The 20,336-nt window shown below is 51.7% G+C and overlaps 1 protein-coding gene across 1 annotated transcript in view; it reads right to left on the bottom strand.

Moving 5' to 3' along the window:
• LOC121274159 (ferritin light chain-like) overlaps positions 1-17,356 on the bottom strand; it is a 91,702-nt gene extending 74,346 nt beyond the window's left edge. The window contains exon 1 of the mRNA XM_041181381.1: positions 16,951-17,356. Coding sequence (XP_041037315.1) covers positions 16,951-17,356 — 406 coding nt within the window. The remainder of the gene's footprint in view (positions 1-16,950) is intronic.
• Positions 17,357-20,336: the final 2,980 nt, after the last annotated feature.

Below are 20,336 nucleotides of genomic sequence, written 5' to 3'. Positions count from 1 at the left end.
TCCGTCTCTTCTCCCTCTTACTCTCTTCTCTTCTCTTCTCCCTCTCCCCTGTTCTCCCTCTCCACTCTTCTCTGACCCCTCTGTCTCCCTCTCTGTCTCCACTCTATTCCCTCTCCCTATTCTCTTGCCCCTCATCTCTCTTCTGCTTCTCTCTTGTCCGTCTCCACCCTTCTCCCACTCCTCCCATATTCCTCTCCCTCTCCTCTCTTCTCTTCTCTCTCCCTGTCCTCTCTGCTCTTCTCCCTTTCCCTTCTATCTCTCTCCCCCTTTCTCTCCCTCCCCTCTCTCTCATTCTCTCCCCTCTCTCTCCCTCCACACACTCTCTCTATCCCTTCTCACTCTCCTCTCACTCTCCCCTCTCTCTCTTTCTTTAGCTCCCCCTCTTTCTTTCCCCACTCTCTCTCCTCTCTTTCTCTCCCCCAATCTCTCTCCCCTCTCCCCCTCTCTCACCCCTCTCTCCAATCTCTCTCTCTCCCTCTCCTCCCACTCTCTCTCGCCCCTCTCTCTCACCCCTCACTCACTCTCACCACTCTCACTCTCACTTGTTCCCTCTGTCTCTGTCCCCCCTCTTTCTCCCCTCTCTCTCCATTCCATATCTCTCTCTTTCGCTCCTCAGTCTTCCCCCTCTCTCCCTCTCTCTGGCCTCTCTCTCTCTCTCTCTCACCTCTCCCTCCCCCCTCTTTCTCCCCTCTCTCTCATTCTCCCCACTCTCTCTCTCTCCTCTCACTCTCTTCACTCTCTCTCTCCTCTCCTCTCTCTCTCTTCTCTCTCTCCCCCCTCCCTCCACTCTCTCCCTTCCATTTCTCTCCCTCTCCCTCTATCTCCCCTTTCTCCCTCCCTCTCCTCTTTCTCTCGCCCCTCTCTCTCATCCCTCTCTCACTCTCGCCACTCTCATTCTCTCTCTTATTCTCTCTCCCCTCTCTCCCTCCCTATCTCTCTCTCCCCCTCTCTCTCTTTACCCCCTCTCTCCCTCTCCCCCCTTTCTCTCCCCCACCTCTCTCTCTCTCTCTCATTCCCTATCAGGTCTCTCTCTCTTCTCTCTCTCTCTCCATCTCCCTCTCTCCCTCTCCCCTCTCTTACATCACTTTCTCCCCTCCCTCCCCCTCTCGCTCCCCTGTCTCTCCTTCCCCTCTCTTTCCATGCTCTCTCCTCTCTCTCTCTCTCTACCTCCCCATTTCTCTCTTTTCCTGCTTTCTATCTCTCTGCCTCTCCTTCCCCCCTCTCTCTCCACTCTCTCTCACTCCCCCCTCTCTGTCTCTACCTCCCCCATCTCTCTCTTTCCCTGCTTTCTATCTCTCTGTCTCTCCCCCTCCTCTCTCTCTCCCCCCTCCTCTCTCTCTGTCTCCTCCAGCTCTGTCTTTGCCCTCTCTCCTCTCTGTCCCTTCCCTTCCCTCTCTCACCCCCCTCTCCTCTCTCCCCCCTCTCTCTACTCCTCTTTCCCTCTCTCCTCTCTCTCACCTCTCTCTCCTCACTTTCTCCACTCTCTCTCTCCCCCTTTCTCTCTCTCCCTCCCCTCCCTTTCTACACTCTCTATCTCTCCCCTCTCTTCACCCTCTCTCTCTCCCCCTCTTTCTCTCTCCCCACTTTCTCTTTCTCCCACCTCTCCCTCCACTCATTCTCTCATTCCCTTTCTCTTCCCGCACCTCTTTCTCACTCTCCCCCTCCCCTCCCTTTCTTCACTCTCTCTCTCTCTTCCCTCTCTCTCCATCTCCTCTCTCACTCTATTGCCTCTCTCACTCTCCCTCCCTCTCTCTCCCCCTTTCTCTCACCCCCTCTCTCTCCTCCTCTGTCTCACCCCCTCTCTCCTCCTCTCTCTCCCCCTTTCTTATACCATTGCACTCTTCTACCTCTCGTCTCTTCCACCTCTCGTCTCTCCGTTCCTGACCATCTCCCTTCCTTCTCCCTCTTGCCTCTTCTCCCTCTCTTCCCCCTCTTACCTCTCCCCTCCTCTCCTTTCCCTCTCCCTCTCCCCTCTTCTACATCCCTTGTCCCTCTTCCCTCATAATCTCTCCTTCTCCCTCGCCCTTTCCTCACTTCTCTCTCTCACTCTCCTTCAATCCCCCTCTCCCTCACCCCTCCTCTCTCTCCCCTCTCTCTCGCTATTTCCTCTCTCTCACCTCTCTCTCACCCATCTATCCCTCTTCCCTCTCCTCCCTTCTCCCTCCCTTCTCCCTCTCCTGCTCCTCTCTTCTACCTCTCCAGCCTTCTACCTCTTGTCTGTTCCACTTCTCGTCTCCTCTATTCTCCCCCTCCTCGCTTCTCCCCCTATCCTCCCATCACTTCTTCTCCTGCTTATCTCCCTCTCCCCTCGTCTGCTTCTATTCTCCCTCTTCCTCTCCTCTCACCTCACTCTTCCTCCACTCTCTTGTCCCTCTCCCTCTCCTTTCATCTCCCTTTCCTCACTTTTCCCCCTCCTCTCTTCTCCCTCTCCACTCCTGTTCCCTGCCCTCTATTCTCTGCCTCCCTCTCTCTCCTCTCTGCTCTTCTCCCTCTCCCCCCTCACTCTCTCCCTTCCCTCTCTCTCCTTTCTCTCCCTCACCTCTCTCACCCTCCACACATTATCTCTCCCCTCTCTCTCTCCCGTCTCTCTCTCCCCTTTCTCTCTCCCCTCTATTTCTCCCTCTCCTTCCTTTTCTCGCTTTGGCCCCCCTCACTCTCTCAAACGTTTCTCTCTCTCCCACATCTCTCACTCTCCCCTCTCTCTCTCTCTATCTCTCTCCAAATTGCTTCTCTCTCTCCCCTCTGACTCTCACCCTCTCTTTCTCCACTCTATCACTCTCTCACCCCCTCTCTCTCTCTCTCCCCTTGCTCTCTCCTCCTCTCTCACCCCCTCTCTCCCTCTCCTCTCCGTCCCCCTCTCTCTCCCCCCTCTATCTCACTCTATCCTCTCTCTCTCTACCCTCTCTCTCCCCTCCCTCTCTCTCTCTCCTCTTTCTCACTCCCCCCCCATCTCTCCCCTCTCTTTCTCCCCTCTATCTCACTCTCTCCTCTCTCTCCCCTCTCTTTCTCCACTCTATCTCTCTCTTGCCCCCTCTCTCTCCCCCTCACTCATTCCCCCTCTCTCTCCCCTCTCTTTCTCCACTCTATCTCTCTCTTGCCCCCTCTCTCTCCCCCTCACTCATTCCCCCTCTCTCTCCCCTCTCTTTCTCCACTCTATCTCTCTCTTGCCCCCTCTCTCTCCTCTCTCTCTCCTCTCTCCCCGCTCTCTCTCCCCTCTCTTTCTCCCCTCTATCTTTCTCTCCTCTCTCTTCCCCTCTCTTTCTCCACTATCTCTCTCCCTCTCTCTCTCCCTACTCTCTCTCTCTCCCCTCTATCTCACTCTGTCCTCTCTCTCTACCCTCTCTCCCCTTCCTCTCTCTCCTCTTTCTCAGTCTCCCCTCTCTCTCTGTCCTCTCTATCTTTAGCTCCATCCTCTCTCTCCCCACTCTCTCTTGCCTCTCACTCTCTCAACTCTCTTCTTTCACCCTGCTCTCCACTTCCTCTCTTTCCCCTTTCTTCCCGCTCTCTCTCCCCCTCTCTCTTTCTCTTGCTCTCCACCCTCTCTCTCTTGGTCTCCCCGTCTCTGTCACTTTCACCCCTCTATCTCTCGCACACCCTGTTTCACCCGCTTTCCCCTCTCTTTCTTTCTCTTTCTCTCTCCCCTTCTTTGTAACTCTCCCTGTCTCTCCCTCTCTGTCCACTTATCTCTCTCTCCCTCTCTCCACCTTCTCTCTCTATCTCCTCTTCTCTCTCTCTCTCTCTCTCTCCACTTTGCTCTCTCTCTCTCTCTCCACGTTCCCCCCTCTCTCTATCTCCACTTCTCTCTCTCTGTCTGTCCCTTCCCTTCTCTCACTCTCTCTCTTGCTCTTTACCCTCTTTCTCTCTCTCCCCCCCACTTCTGCCTCACTTTCTCGCTCTCTCCCCACCTTCTCTCTCTCTATCTCTCTCTCCCCTTCTCTCTCTCGCTCTCTCCCCCTTCTCCCTCTCCACCCTTCTATCTCTCTCTCTCCTTCTCTCTCTCTCTCCCCCTTCTCTCTCTCTCCCACTGTCCACCTTCCCTCTCTCTTTTCCCCCCTCCTCTCTCTCTATATCTCCCCCTTGCTCTCTCTATCTCCCAAATTCTCTCTCCCTCTCACACCTGCTCTCACCCACCATCTCTCTCTCTCTCCCTCTCCCCCTTCTCTCTCTCTTTCTCCCCTTTCTCTCTCTATCTCTCTTTATCCCCTCTCTCTTTCTCCCCTTCTCTCTCTCCTTCCCCTTTCATGCTCTCTCCCTCTTTGCCCTTCTCTCTCTCTCTCCCCCCCTTATCTCCCTCTCTCTCACTCTCCCTCTGCTTGCTTCCTCTCTCTCTGCCCTGTCTCTCTTTCTCTGCCCTGTCTCTCTCTCTCTCTCTCATTCTCTCTCTCTCCCACTTCTCTCTCGCTCTCCCGCCCTCTGTCTCCCCCACTTCTGTCTCTCTCTCTCCTCTTCTCATTCTCTCTCCCCTTCTAGCTTTCTCTCCCTCCCCCTTCTCTCTCTCTCTCCTTTCCCCTTCTCTCTTTCTCTCATTTCCTTCTCTCTCTCTCTTCCCCCTCTCTCTTACTCTCGCTATCCCCCTCCATCTCTTGCTCTCCCCGTTCCACCTGCTTTCCCCTCTCTTTGTCTCTCTCTTTCTCTCTCACTCTTTCACCCCCCGTTCTCTTTCCCTCTCTGTCTCTCCATTTGTCTCTCTTTCTCTCCCCCTTCTCTCTCTCCCTCTTCCCTTCTCTCTCTCTATCTCCTTTTATCTCTCTCCCTCTTCTCTCTCTTTCTCTCCCCTCCTCTCTATCTCTCCCTTCCTCTTCTCTCTCTGTCTCTCTCACTCTCTGCCCTCTCTCTCTCCCCTTCTGCCTCACTTTCTCTCTCCCTCCCAACCTTCTCTGTCTCTCTCTCCCCTTCTCTCTCTCGATCTCTCTCCCCCTTCTCCCTCTCTCCCTCTCCCCTCTCTCTCCCTCTCCCCTTTCTCTCTCAACCTCTCTCCCCTTCTCTCTCCTTCTCCCTCTATCCCATCTCTCTCACTCTGCCACTTTCTCTCTCTCTCCCACCCTCTCTCTCTCCCCTTCTCTCCCTCTTTCCCTTCTCTCTCTCTCCCTTCCCCTTCTCTCTGTCTCTCTTGCTCTCTGCCCTCTCTCTCTCCCCCTTCTGTCTCACTTTCTCTCTCCCTCTCTCTCTCCTTCTCCCTCTCACTCTTCTCTCTCTGCTGCCTTCTCTCTCTCACTCTCTCCCCTTCTCTCTCTCTTTCTCTTGCCCTCTCTCGCTCCCCCACTTCTGTCTCTCTCTCTGACTTCTCTCTCAACCCTTTTCTTTCTCTCTCCCTACCCCCGACCCCTCTCTCTCTCCCCTTCTCTCTCTCTTTCTCTCCTCACTTCTCTTTCTCTCTGCTCTTCTCTCTCTCTCTGACTCTCCCCCTCCCACCTTTCACTCTCTCTCTCCCTCTTCTATCTCTCTCTCTCTATCCCCCTACTCTCTATCTTTCTTTCCCCTTTCCCTCTCTCTCTCCCTCCCTCTGTCTCGCCTCACCTTCTGTCTCTTTCTCTGCCCCACGCTTTCTCTCTCCGCTCTTCTCTCTCTCCCACCTCTCTCTCAATTTCTCTTCCAACTTATCCCCCTCTCTCTCACTCTCTCCCCATTCTGTCTCTTCTCCCTCACTCCCCCATCCCTCTCTCTCTTTCCCCCTTCTTGGTCTCTCTCTTTCCCCCCTTCTCTCTCTCCCTCTGTCTCTCTCCCTCCCCCCATCTCTCTCTCTCCCCCCCTCTCTCTCTCTCTCCATCTCCCTCTCTCACCCTTCTCTCTCTCTCTCCACCCTCTATCTCTCTCTCACCCTCTTCTCTCTGTCTCTCCCGCCCATTCTCTTGCTCTCTGCTTTCCCTCTCTCCGCCACCTCTGAGTCTCTCTCTTGCCCTCTCTCTTTCCACAGTTTCTCCATCTCTCTCTCCCCTCCCCTTTCTCTCTCTCCCCTTTCTCTCTCTCTTTCCCTTCTCTCCCTATCACTCTCTCTCTCGCCCCCCTTCTCTCTGTCTCTCTCTCCCTCTGTACCCCCTTCTCTCTCTATTTTTCATTCCTTCATGTCTCTCACTCTCTCTGCGTTCTCTCTCCCTCGACCTCTCCCCCTTCTCTTTCTCTCTCTCTCCCCGACTTCTGTCTCACTCTCTCTCCCTCTTCCCCTTCTCTCTCTCCCCACCTTCTCTCTCTCTCTCACCTTCCTTCTCTCTCTCTCTGTCTCTCTCTCCCTCCCTTCTCTCTCTCTCCACCTTCTCTCTCTCTCTGTCTCTCTCTCTCCCTTCTATTTCTCTTTCTCCCCTTTTTCTCTCTCTGTATCATTCTCACATGTATTCTCCCTCTCTGTCTCTCCCCCCTTGCTCTCTCTCTCTCTCACTGCCCACCTTCTCTCTCTCTGTCTCCTTCTCTCCCCTTCTCTATCTGTCTCCCTTCTCTCTGTCTCCTTTCCTCTTTTTCCCCTCTCACTCTCCTCTCTCTCCTTCTCTTGCTCTCTCTCCCCTTCTCTCTCACTCACCTGCTTGTCTCTCTCTCTCTCTCCCCTTCTCTCCCTTTCCCTTTCACCCTCTCTTCTCACTCTGTCTTCCCCTTCTTACTCCCTCTCTCTCGATCTCTCTCTCTCCCCTTCTCTCCCTCTCTCCCTCCTTCTCTCTGCCCCTCTTCCACCTTCTCTCTCTCTCCCTCCCCCTGCTGTCTCTCCCTCTCTCACACACCTACTCTCTCTTTCTCCCTCTCTACTGCCTTATCTCTATCTCTCTTTCCCTCCCGTTTCCCTTCTTTCCCTCTCTGTCTCTCTCTCTCTCCCTTCTCCCTCTCTCTCTCTCCCTCTTTCTCTCTCTCTCTTGCACCTTCTCTCTCTCTCCCCCTGCTCTCTCTTTTTCCCACTTCTCCCTCTCTCATTCCACCTTCTCTCTCTCTCCCTCTCCCCTTCTCTCTCTGTTCCTCTCTTGCCCTCCCTCCCTCTCTCTCCCCATTCTCTCTCCCTCTCCCTCCCCCTTCTCTCCCTCCCTCGCTACCCCATCTCTCTCTCTTTCTTTCCTCCCCTACTCTCTCATCTCTCTCCCCTCCTTTCTCTCTCTCTCTCTTCTCTCTCTCTCTGTCCCCCATTCCCTCTCGCTCCCTTCTCTCTCTATGTCTCTCTCCCCTTCTCAGTCTCTCTCTCTATCCCCCTTCTCTCTCTCTCTGTCTCTCTCTCCATATCTCTCTCACTTTCTTTCCCCCTGCTCTTTCTCTCTCTTTAACCCCTCTCTCTTACCCTCTATCTCTCTCTCTCTACCGCCTTCTCTCTCTCTCTCACCCTGCATCTCTTTCTGTCTCTCTTTCTCCACCCACCCTTGCTTTCTGTCTCTCACTCCCCCCTTCTGTTTCACTCTCTCTCCCCTTTTTCTCTCTCACTGACTCTGTCTCTCTCTCTTCCCTCTCTCACTCTCTTTCTCTCTCTCCCTACTGTGTCTCCTTATCTCTTTCCCCTCATGCCCTCTCTCTCCCTTCTCTCTCTCTCACCCGCTTCCCACACTCCCTCTTTCTCCCTTTATATCCCTCTCTCTCTCACCCCCATTTCTCCCCTTCTCTCTCCCTCTGTCTCTGCATTTTCTCTTGCTCTCCCGCATTTCTCTCTCTCTCCCATTTCTCTCCCTCGCTCTCTCTCCTCCTTCTCTCATTCTCTTTCCCCGCTTCTCATCCTCTCTCTCCTCCCCTCCTCTCTCACTCCCCCTCTCCCCCTTCTCTCTGTCACTCTCTTCCGCTCCATCAATCTCTCTCTTTCCCTCCCATCTTCTCTGTCTCTCTCCCTACCCCCTTCTCTCTCTCTCTTTCTCTCCGCCCCTTCTCTATCCTTTCTCTCCCTCTCTCTCACCCCTTCTCTCTCTCTATCTCTCCACCTTTCTCTCTCTCTTCCCATCTCTCCCTCTCTTTATCTGCATTCTCTCTCTCTCTCACCCTTCTCTATCCCTCTCTGTCTGCCTTTTCTCTTCCTCACTCTCTCTCTTCTCCTTCTCCCACTCTCTCTCCCCCCTCTCCCCCTTCTCATCCTCTCTCTCTCCCTTTCTCTCTCTGTCACCTTCTCTCTTCTCTCTCTCACCCCATTCTCGCTCTCTCTCTCCTCCCATTCTCTCTCATTCTCTTTATCCCCCTTCCCTTGCTGTCTCTCTCCCCGTTTTCTCTCTCTCTCCCACCTTCTCTCTGTCTTTCTCTCTCTCCCTCCCCATCAGTCTCTTTCTTTCCATCCGACCTTCTCTCTCTCTCTTTTTCCCACCCCTTCTCTGTCTCTGCCAGTCTTTCTCTCCCCCCTTTTCTCTCTCCATCTCCATTCTCTCCTTCTCTGTCACCCCCGTCCGTCTGTCTCTCTCTCTTGCCCCCTCTTCCCTCTCTCTCCCCCTTCTCTCTCTCTTTCTCTCTCTCTTCCTATCCCTCTCTCTCTGTTACTCCATCCTTCTCTCTGTCTCTCTTCCCCCTTTCTCCCTCTCTTTCCCACCAATTTCTCCCTCTTTCTCTCCTCCCTTTCTCTTTCACTCTCTCCCCCCTTCTCTCTCTCTCCCCCCTTCTCTCTCTCTCTCTCCTCTTCCCTCTCGCTCCCTCTCCCCCTTGTCTCTGTCTTTCTCTCCCTTCTTCCACATCAATCTCTCTTTTCCTCCCACCTTCTCTCTCTCTCTCTGCCCCCTTCTCTCTCTCTTTCTCTCCACCCTTTCACACTCTTGTTCTGTCTCTCCTCTTCTCTTTCTCTATATCTCTCTCTCTCTCACCCGCACGCTCTCTCTCTCTTCTACTTTTCTCTCTCTCTCCCTCCTGCCCTCTCTTTCCCCATTCTCTCTCTCTCTCACTTTACCCCCTTCTCTTTCTCTTTCTTTCCTCCCCTTTTCTCTTTCTGTCTCTCTCACCATTCTCTCTCTGTCTCTTTCCATTCTCTCTCTCTCTCGCCCCCATCTCTCTCCCCCATCTCTCTCTCCCTCTCTCACTCTCCCACCCCTTCTCTCGCTCTCTGTACCCCCTCTCTCTATCTCTCTCTCTACCGCCTTCTCTCTCTCTCCCTGCTTCTCTTTCTCTCTCCATCCTCTCTCTCACTCCCTATTCTCTCTCACTCTCTCTCCCCTTTCTTTCTCTCTCTCCGCATTCCCTCTCTCCCCCTTCTCTCTCTCTCTCTCGCTTTCACTCTCCTCATTCTCTCTGTCTCTCCCTGCCCCTTCTGTCTCTCTCTCTCTCCCCATCTCAAACCCTCTCTGTCCCCGTTCTCTCTCTCTCCCCTTCTCCCTCTGTCTCTCTCCATTCTCTCTCTCTCTCCTCTCAATCTCTCTCACTCTCTCCTCTTTGCTCTCTCTCTCTCCCCGTTCTCTCTCTCCCACTTCCCTCTTTTCTCTGTCTTTCTCTCTCTCTCTGCTTCTCCGTCTCTGTCTTTCTCTCTCTCTTTCTCTCTCTCCCTCTCTCTCCGCCTTCTCTCTCACTGCCCCTTCTCTCTATCCCCCCTCTCCCCCTCTCTCTCAACCCTTCTCACTCTTCCCCCTTTTCCCTCTCTCTCTCCCCCACTTCTATCTCTCTCTCCCCTTCTCTCTTTTCCTCCTCTCCCTCTCTCTCTCCTCTCTGTCGCTCTTCCCTCTTTTTCCTCTCTCTCTTTCTCCCTTCTATCCCTCTCTCTCTTAGCCTCTCTCTCTCCCTCTCTACCCCCTTCTCTCTCTTTCTTTCCTCCCCTTCTCTCTCTGCCTCTCTCTTTCCCCCTTCTCTCTCTCCCTCTTTTCTCTCTCTCATTACCCTCGTCTCTGTTTTTCCTCTATCACTCTCTCTCTCTCACTATTGCCTTCTCTCTCTCTCCCCGCTTCTTTCTCTCTCTATCTCCACCTTCTTCTCTTTCTCTCTCTCTATCTCACTACCTCTTCACTCTCTTCCCGTTCTCTCTCTCTCCCCTTCTGTCTCTCTCTCCACACTTCTCACTCTCCCTCTTCCCCCTTCTCTCACTCTCTTATTGACCTAAAAGGTTCACCTGTACACATATCAAGAAATCCACTCCATCCAAGCCCTTAACACGATGTCCATCCCAATTAACCCCTTTTCTCTCTGCCCATTCTCATTCTCTCTGTCTCCCTACTTCTCCTCCTCTCTCTCCTTCTCTCACAAACACCCCCTTCTCTCTCTCTCTATTCTCCCTCTCTCACTCCCTGTGTCCCCTTCAATCTGTCTCTCTTTCCCCTTTCTCTCTCTCAAACTCTCTCTCCCTTTCTCTCTTTCCATCACCTCCTTTTCTCTCTCTATCTCTCTCTCTCCCCTTGACTCTACCTCTCATTCTATCCATCTCTCTCCCACTCTCTCGTGCTCCCCCTTTCTCTCTCTCTCCCCTTCTCTCTCTCTATCTCTATATCTCTCTCTCTCCACGCATTGTCTCCCACTCTCTCCAACACTCCCCCTTCTATCACTTTCTCTCTCTCCCCTTCTCACTCCTTCTCTCTCTCTCCCTTGCTCTCTCTCCCCTTCTCACTGTCTCTCTCACTCCCGTCTCTCTCTTTCTCTTTCCCTCTCTCTCCCTTCCTCTCTCTCACACTCTCTCCCCTTCTCTCTCTCTGCCCCTTCTCTCTCTCCCTCTCTCCCCCTTCTCTCTATCTCCCTCTCCCCCTTCTCACTCTCTCTCTCCCTTCCTCTCTCACTCTCTCTCTCTATCCCATCTTCTCCCTCTCTCACTCTCTCTATCTCTATATCTCTCTCTCTCTCCACCCATTTTCTCCCTCTCTCTCCATCACTCCCCTTCTATCACTTTCTCTCTCTCCCCTTCTCACTCCTTCTCTCTCTCTCCCTTGCTCTCTCTCTCCCCTTCTCACTGTCTCTCTCACTCGCCGTCTCCCTCTTTCTCTCTTCCTCTCTCTCCCTTCCTCTCTCTCACACTCTCTCCCCCTTCTCTCTCTCTCCCCCTTCTCTTTTCCTCTCCCTCTCTCCCCTTTCTCTCTATCTCCCTCTCCCCTTCTCACTCTCACCCCTTCTCTCTCTCTCCCTCTCTCCGCCCTTCTCGCTTTCTCTCCTCCTTCTCTCTCTCTCTCCTCATTCTCTCTCTCTCTGTCTCCCCACTTCTGTCTCGATCTCTCTCTCTCTCTCCCTTCTCTCTCTCCCTTTCTCTCCCCTTCTGTCTCTATCTCTCTCCTTCTCTCTATGCCTCTCCCCCTTTTCTCTTTCTCACCCCCTTCCCTCTCTCTCTCATACACACACCCCTTCTATCACCCTCTCTCTCTCCTCACTTCTCTTTCTCTCCACCCATTCTCTCTCTCTCCCTGTCCCCCTTCTCTCTCTCTCCACCCATTCTCATTCTCTCTCTCTCTTTCGCTTTCCCCACTTCACTCTCTCTCTCCCCTTCTCTCTATCAGTCTCTCCCTTTTCTCTCTCACTCTGTCTTCCCCTTCTCCCCCTCTCTCCTCCTCTCTCACTCTCTCTCCCCTGTCTCTTGTAGGTGATGGTGGTGTGTGTGTCAGCTTCACCTCTGACTTCTGAGCGGTTCGAATCGCTCCCACTCCCTGGGTTCTAGACCTTGGACTTATTTGGGGGTTGTGACAAAATGCAGCAGACAACTGGTTTTGGTGCAAGAAAAGAAACTGTGTTTATTGAAGTCACAAATAAACTTATAACATTAGGATTACACTGAGATTATACAGACCTACAAAGTACACTTAGTTAAGAATGGGGAACACACGGCATAACGAGGGAATATCACGCTACTAATCCCCTTACCCTTGTCCCACCCCCAAAATCTAACTAAATTGAGCCAGGAGAGGTCAGGGATCATGCTCACCAACCAGGGTTCCTTGACAGTTTGAAATCCAGCCGGGTAAGCTGGTTGTAGTTTTGGGGTACGCTCTTTGTGTCCTCTGGGGCCTGCCATCCCCACGTGGTCCTGGTCTGTGGAATCTGCGAATGTTCTTCAGTTGGGTGGAGGGCGCATTTGTGGGTGGTTGATTTTCATGGAGGGCTGCAGTTGCGGCCTTGTTGTCTTCGGTTGAGCCTGCCACCCCATGCCCCTCACCGTGATGTTGCCTGCGGGCCTGCAAACCTCCAGATCTCCTTCCTCCACTTGGCTCAGCTCCCTGTTTAAACTCTGCTGCAACTGCTCCCAACTGCTCACTGCCCAAAACTGCTCACTTCAGATCTGGTGGCCCAGTTATACTGTTTTTTTCGAATTTCTTATCTCAATTAAAATCAAGGTTAGTTCTTTGTTTGATTTTGGTGGGCTTCCCCAGGTGATTGTTGTCTCGTTGTTTTTAATGGGCTTGCATGATGTTTATCATTGTCTTCCTGCCCCTGTAACTAGTCTTGAACTGAAAGCCATTGTATGTGTGGAGTATTGATGGGTTTGCATAATTGCATTGATTGTTGTCTTCCTGCCTTAGTAGTTAGTAACGATTATTTATGCAAGATTTTGATGGGCTTTAGTTTCGTATCTTTCTCTGGGCTGGTTGTTTTAAAGGGAAGAATGCATATTCTGTCTCCTCTTGTCTGGTTTCAGGTAAAAGTCCAAAAGCCATATCCTAGTTGATGATATGAAAAATGTGGGAATTTTGAGAACCCTTCAGCGCCCCTGTGATGCTTAAATCTTGTTTCAAGTATCATACTGGAAGAAAAACAAAATTTCTGACCCTCCATAGTCAATCTTCCCCTGTAATTACCTATCTAAGATCTCATGACACATACATTCCCCATTCTTTAAATTGTGGTGTACATAAGCATGCATAGGCAAAATACAGTTATTTACATACATCCAAACATCTAGGGGGTCCAACATCCCACTTGGTGCACATACATCTTTATTAAAAGAAAACAACACGTAAAAGTCTTTCTTAAAAATAACCGAACACAAAAAAAACAACAATCTTTATTCAGGAACAGAAAAATATATATGAAAGGTTCAAACAGGTGTATCTCTCTCGACCTTAGCATAATGCTTCTTCCAGGTCCTTTTGTTTTGGAACTCTAAGATTTTGCCTTTTCCCTTGCACTGAGAGCACACCAGGTACAACACTATTCCCAGCTAGCAAACCACGAGGATGTGGGAAGCCATTCTGACCCATGAAGGGACCTCTATGTTTTTGAAAATGTCCCACCAGGGTGGGACTGTGTTTTCTGTTCCAAAGTATAGAAATACTTTTGTGATAACTGTACAGCTTTTAGTGGTTTAGTAAGATGTTCTGGTAGAGGGGGAATTTCATAACTAAAATGTGTGACAGAGCTCTGCAGGTTGGTAATGTTTTCCCTAACAGTGAGGTGAACAGTGGAGGGTTCAGGAATGGGGACAATCCGTTCCTGGGCCACTTGAACTTCTGCCCCAGGTTTAAAACAAAAACTGCTGTCACTTACCGGACACTGGATGTGCTGTCCAAGCTGGTAATGGGCTGCACTTGTGGTGATACAATATGTCCCACCCCCTATATATTCTACCTGTGGGGGAACATGGCCTTGTGCCATTACCTCCATGGTACAATTTATAGGCCATGCACCAGCAGTTTTAAACCCGCACTGTGGTCTGGAATAGGTGTTCAATTGCTGGGGACACAGTACTACGTGTGCACCCCAGCTCCGGCACCCAGAGAGGTCTCTACCTGTCATCATGTGCTCCCACTTTATGACATAAGGTGGGACCGCTGCGAAACGGACGTGTGCACTCCCTTGAATGACTCCAATGTTCTCCACCCTACATACTGGTACAGGTCGGGCTGTCCCACCCATGACCGGCATCCTCACTACTATACCCATGATGGTGTGGTTGGAGTGCCCACAATCTACTGGGACAGGGTAAGTTTCAGAGGCTAGGCAGAACTGACAGGGGCTTAGTGAATTCTCAAATGGGTGGAGGGCTGTGAGGTGCTTGTTGCTGATCCAGGAGGGGACTAAACCTTGCTTTAAATCCTCCAGGTTGCTGCGGCCCTCGCCCAGCAACCATGCCCTGTACAGCATGCACACCTCATTCTGTGCAGCCTGGTCTGATGCATTCCTGTCCTCTCATATGAGTGCATTCACTCTTTTGGCATACCTTTCCAACTCAGCAATAATCTCCTTTAAATGGACCGTTATGGTCTGGTCCTCGTGTAGCTCTGAGCCTATCACTGTGTTCTCCTCTGTTAAGATTTTTCATAATTGTGTTTTTAAATGGTTTATTTGTGTTTGCAATTCTATGTCATCCAGACTGTTTATCACAGTGGATCCTGTACTATATGCTGTGAAAACATCATTCCAGGTTCCCCTTCTTTGTCTCCCCGCATTGCTAAAGTACTCAGTGTGGGTAGTGTACAGTTCTCTTTTGTCTACATTGGCAAAATCGAAATTGTAGAATTTCCTGAATATTTCTCTTAATAGGGCCTGGTATAGCTGTTCTGTCTCATTGGGGCACCACTCAGGTAAGTGTACCTCTGTGAGGTTTAGAATCACGGAAGCTACCGCGTAGTGTACCCACTGATATAGCACCTTTTCGGTCGGCACTAGTACCAGCCCATTCCCTGGTCCCTTGGTGGTAGCAGGGCACTTCTCCATATGTGTTCTTACTGTCGGGGCCGTGGGCAGGGGCTTTTGGACGTGTGCCATGAGTTCAGTGGCCCAAAGTGAGGCTGGAGAGGATGGGGTTATGCAAGTGTGTAGGAGGGAATCCCATTCCACCCCCTTCTCCTTGTCCAGCCATACTGCGGAAAAGATAATGGATACGCCCATGAGGCAGGTCTTCTGTGATCCCCACATGCAGACATAGATTCCCTGTTCCGATTTCCACCACTTGTCCCAGCACACGCTCACCCCGCCATGGTTCCCAGTAATGGTCCGGTGGGTGACGTTCCCCAGTTGCTCCCAGTCAGCTGTAACGTTCCCCATGTATCTGTCAGCTTCCTGAGCCATCACCACCTTCCCAGGGGAATCTGTCCTTTGCATGTCACAAAGATTTCTGTCAAGGCCCCAGCAATCTGCTCCCTTGCCTCCCTCAGTACTCTGGGGTAGGTCCCATCTGGCCCTGGGGACTTATCCACCTTAATATTCTTCAAGACACCTAACACCTCCCCTTTTTTGATCTTCACATGATCCAGGCTATCTACACACTCTTCCCCAGACAAATCAACCGCTAAGTCCTTCTCTTTGGTGAATACTGATGAGAAGTACTCATTTAGTATCTCTCCCATTTCTTCTGGCTCCACACACAGATTCCCACCTCTGTCCCTGAGTGGGCCTACCCTTTCCCTGGCTACCCTCTTGCTTTTTACATATGTATAAAAGGCCTTGGGATTTTCCATGATCTTGGTTGCCAGTGACTTTTCATGAACCCTTTAAGCCCTCCTGACTCCTTGCTTAAGTTTCTTCCTACTTTCTTTATATTCTCCACGGGCTTCATCTGTTCCCAGCCTTCTAGCCCTTACGAATGCTTCCCTTTTCTTTTTGACTAATCTCACAATATCCTTCGTTATCCAAGGTTCCTGAAACTTGCCATGCTTATCCTTCATCCTAGCAGGAACATGCCAGTCCTGAATTCTTATCATCTGACATTTGAAAGCCCCCCACATGTCAGTTGTTGATTTGCCCTCAAATATCTGCCCCAGTCTAGATTCCTCAGTTCCTGCCTAATATTGTTATAATTAGCCTTCCCCCAATTAAGCTCCTTAACCCGCGGACTCCTGTTATCCTTATCCACCAGTACCTTGAGACTTACTGAATTATGGTCACTTTTCACGAAATGCTCCCCTACTGAAACTTCGACTACCTGGCTGTGCTCATTCCCTAATACCAGGTCCAGTATTGCCCCTTCCCTAGTTGGACTATCTACATATTGTCTCAGGAAGCCCTCCTGGATGCACCTTATAAATTCTGCACCATCCAAACCCCTAGCACTAAGTGATTCCCAGTCAATATAGGGAAAGTTAAAATCACCCACCACAACAACCCTATTGCTTTTACATCTTTCCAAAATCTGCCTACAACCTGTATGCTGGGGCAGGGGAGGGAGGCCTCTGCGTAGGTGAACCCGGTCTGACTGGAGTATTGGGCGGAGTTAGATCCCAGCCACCCTGGCCATCTTCCCACATAGGAATAGGTAGTGATCTCCTCCACGTTACCTTCGCTGCCCCTCGCAGTCACAACCGGTGCTCTCTCCCCTGAGCACCCAAAAATGTGGGAGTCCTCCACATCACCTCGTCTCCCAGCGGCCATTCCTATCAGGGCGAGTAGGAGTATGCCCCCTTCCTATCGAAATCCTTTCTGTAGAGAGACACAAGAGCATATAGCCAGATCCTGAATAGATTTGCTGGCTTGGTTAAAGCATAGTCAAGTCTTGCGACCTGACTCATTACAAGCACTCTTAAACAATAATACTTAAACTACTAACAACCAAATTTAAAATTTAACTAAAACACCCAAACTAACAATCTCAAAATTAAGTAACAAGCTATGTACATCCATCGCCTGTCCCCAGGTGGCCAGGTTAATCCCTGTTCAGGCTATAACACACTACTCCTTTTGGTGTGGCCGCCCTGTCCTGTACCTTTGGTCCCTCACAGCCTGCGACTGTTGGCTGGGGACCTCTGTCCTCACATCAATCCCTGACTTGAGGGGCTGCCCTTTTTAAACTGACCACAGTTTCTTTGGCCGCGGCATTCGTGGGGACCTTCTCAGGACTCTGGCTGGTAGGGGTTTTCTGGCTGGTGGGTCTTCAACCCGAGCCACTGTCCCCTGTTGTGTGGTTTGTGGAATCTCCACTGCTGCTGACTGGAGATTTCTATCCTCAGGCTGTACCTCTTCTAAACCTGTGTTGGGTGCAGGTAACTCTGCCCTCAGGTCCAACCTTGTCTGAATCCCAGATGGGAGGGGGAATGTCCCAAACGGTGGGTGCGATGGTCCTTCCCTTAAAACAAGCCACTGCACCTGCTTGTGCAGTTTGTGAGTTTGCTCCTTCTGCAGGCTGAGGATTTTTATCCTCACACCTTGCCCCAACTGGCTGTTCCCTTCTCTCAGATTTAAACAACTTACATTGGTTAATGTGGAACCATTTGGTGCGTCGAGGCAGCTTTATGGTGTATACCATGGGACTTGCCTTATCTCCAATGCTGTAAGGCCCCATGTATAATGGTTCTAGACTGCCTACCTGAGCAAAATTCCTAACCTGATCCCCTATCTCCCACTCGTGGTGCATACGGGATTCTAGCAGCAGTCGGTTACTCCGATGCTGTTTTCCCATGTTGCTAGCAGCCTGCCAGTGAACCTGTTTAAGGTGTTCAAACAAATTCCTGACGAAGCTGTCCTGGTTCACTTCTCTGAGCTGACCCTCCATGAGCACTGGGGCTAGCACATGGGTGGGGATCCGCATAACCCTACCAGTCATGAGCTCGTGTGGGGAATACCTTGTGCTTTTTGACTGGCTGGCTCGGATCCCCATTAAGACGTCTACCCACTTTCTAGGTGAGTCTACCTGCTCTTTCCTCAGCCTTTCTTTCAAAGTGCTGTTCATTCTTTCTACAATCCTTGAGGACTGTGAGTTGTGTGCAACGGGCATTTGTCCTCTATGCTGAGTACCATAAAGGTATTCTGCATGACCTGCCCGGTAAAGTGGCTCCCTTGGTTCGAGTCCATGTACTGTGGTAGCCCCCATCATAAGAACACCTCCCTGACCAGGATCCTGGCTGTACTCAGAGCTGCGGCTGTTCGGCAGGGGAAGGCTTCTACCCACTTTGTGAACACATCCACCAGGACTAGGCAGTACTTATAGCCTCCCTGGGCGGTGGGTAGGGGCCTGATGTAGTCGACCTGGATCGACTGCCATGGTCCTTCTACCCTCCTGATGTGTCCCATAGGTACCTTCCTTTTGTGCGGGTCAGGATTGTTAGCAGCACACACCAGACAGCTGGCACAGAACTCGTAGACATCTTCCCTGAGTCCTGGCCACCATCCTGCCTGTTCCACCCGCTGCCAGGTGGTCTCAGGCCCGGGGTGTCCCGCTCCTGGACCCTCCTGGGCCAGTTGAAGGAATTCCCTCCTGTGCTGCTGTGGTACTACCCATTGCTCTCCCTTAAACAGCATGCCCCCCTTTAAAGAGAGGGCTGCTGTGCTGTAAGGGCCCTCTATCCTTTTCCCTTCTGCCACTGCACTGAGGACTGTCTTGAGGACGGGGTCTTGGGTTTGGACCGTCTTAAGGTCCAGGGTTAAAGCTACCCCTGCACTCCCCCGTGTCCCATTCCTACCCATGACTGCTGCTATAGGACGGGACCCATATGGCTCCCAGAAAATGCCTGTGCGGGCACCCTCCTTAGCTAGCACGTTGGCCTGCCGGTTGCCCTCACTCCGGGGTTCACACCTTATGGATGAAAATCTCCCCTTCCTCCCCCACTGCTGCTAAGATTTTCTCCAGCAAGTGTTTCACTGTGAGGTATCTCCCGTCAGCGGAGGTGTATCCACGGCTGGACCAGATGTCCAGATACTCCGTACACGAATTGCATGTGATTAGGCTGTCCAAGCAAATCGTGTATGGGGTGGGGAAGATCTCGGGGTGTGTAACCACTTACACAACCGCGGACAGTTCAGCCTGCTGGGCGGTCATGGTGCTGGGGAGCTTAATTGCCAGGGCAAGTTTTGCCGCTGCATCATAAACTCCACACCCCATGAGTCGCTCACCAGCAGATACTGTGCTGGAGCCATCCACACAGATTTCATGGCCTGTGGAGTGTAGCCTGGCCCATAAACCTATGTCTACTTCCCAAACCCCTTCTATGGCACACCGGTGGGCTGTTCCAGGATATACCAGGTTAGCTGTGAGCTTTGCATCGCAGAGCCCTTATACTTTTAGGTCCATCTGTGAGAGAAGCAGGGTCCAGCAAGCAATGTGGGCACTGCTCATTGTCCCATCCTTGATTCTCCCATCCAGGAGCATCTGGGTGGGTGTGTGATGGGTGAGGAGGGTGATGGGAGAGGTGCCTGTGAAGATCAGTGATCTTTTCACAGCCCAATGTGTGGCCAAGAGGTGCCTTTCACAATTGGAGTAGCTCTTCTCCACATCGTGAGTATCTTGGAGAAGTAGACCACCGGTCTCAGCTTGCCATGCCGCTTTTGGAGCAGCACGGCACTCAGGCTGTCCCCGCTGGCTGCTGCCTCCAGGAAGAACTCTTTCCCTCCATCTATGGCCCCTAGAGCTGGTGCGGTCTGCAGATCTTCCTTGAGCCTGACAAATGCTGCCTGGCACCCCTCAACCCAAACCCACTTCACTCCCTCGTGCAGGAGTCGGAGCAGAGGGGCTGCTGTGGCAGTATAGTCCTCAATGAAATCTCTGCAGTACCCGGTTAGCCCTAGAAATGATCTCACTCCCATCACTGTGTTGTGGACTGGTAACTCCTGTACTGCTTCCCGTCTAGCTTTATCTATGGCCCTTTCCCCAGCGCGTATTGTCAGGCCCAGGAATTTCACCTCCTGCTGGCCGATCTGCGCTTTCTTTGGGTTCACTTTAAAACCTTCCTGCCTGAGCAGTTCCAGCAGTTCGGCCAGAAGTGGACCATAGTCCTCTCTCGAATCAGTGAATAGGAGCAGGTCATCGATGTATTGTACCAGCCGCCTGGGCTAGCTGAAGCCCTTTAAACTGTTTGTCATGCATTGGTGGAAAATGCTAGGGATATTGTGGAAGCCCTGAGGCAGACAGTTCCAGGTGTACTGTTGCCCTTTAAAAGCAAAGGCAAACTTGTACTGATACTCTCTCCTTAAAGGGATGGACCAAAACCCATTGGAGATATCCAGCACCGTGAAAGTGGTTGCGGATGCTGGGATACTTCCTATCAGGTCGGCAACTGCTGCTACCGTGGGTACACAGGCTGGGATGTTACTGCTGAGCACCCGATAGTCCACTGTGGCCCTCCAGGAGTTGTCCGGTTTTCTAACCGGCCACAGTGGAGAGTTCACGTGGGTGGCTATCGGTCTCAGGATCCCCTGTTGCACTAAGGAGGACATGGCTGCTTCCATGTCTGGCTCAGCATCCCTGGGGAAGTTATATTGCTTTTGTGGTTGGGTCACAGGGTCCCCATCTACATTGATCTTGAACCCGTTGACCTTCCCACACCCACAGTGTTTGTATGTGGCAAATGTGGCTAGGTGGGCTCGTACCAATGCCTGGAACTCCCTTGGGATATTACTGACCATGGGTTCGAGGTTATAACCCTCTTCAGGCTTCATGGTGCACAGGGTGTCCTTCCCCTGTTTCCCTGGGATGACTACTACTCTGCCTTCCTTTCCGGTTTTTGCCCCTCATAGACAGTGATTCCTCAAATCCACTAGGACCCCGTGGCCTACAATAAAGTCGGCTCTATTAGGATACAGGTCCATTTAGAGCAGACTGTTCCTAAACGAATGGTCAGCGGGATGGAAAATGAGCCATTCTG

Source organism: Carcharodon carcharias, chromosome 1 (assembly GCF_017639515.1).
Source record: "Carcharodon carcharias isolate sCarCar2 chromosome 1, sCarCar2.pri, whole genome shotgun sequence".
Lineage (NCBI taxonomy): Eukaryota > Metazoa > Chordata > Chondrichthyes > Lamniformes > Lamnidae > Carcharodon > Carcharodon carcharias.
The sequence above is the reverse complement of the archived record's forward strand: the minus strand, read 5'-3'. Positions and strand labels throughout refer to the sequence as shown.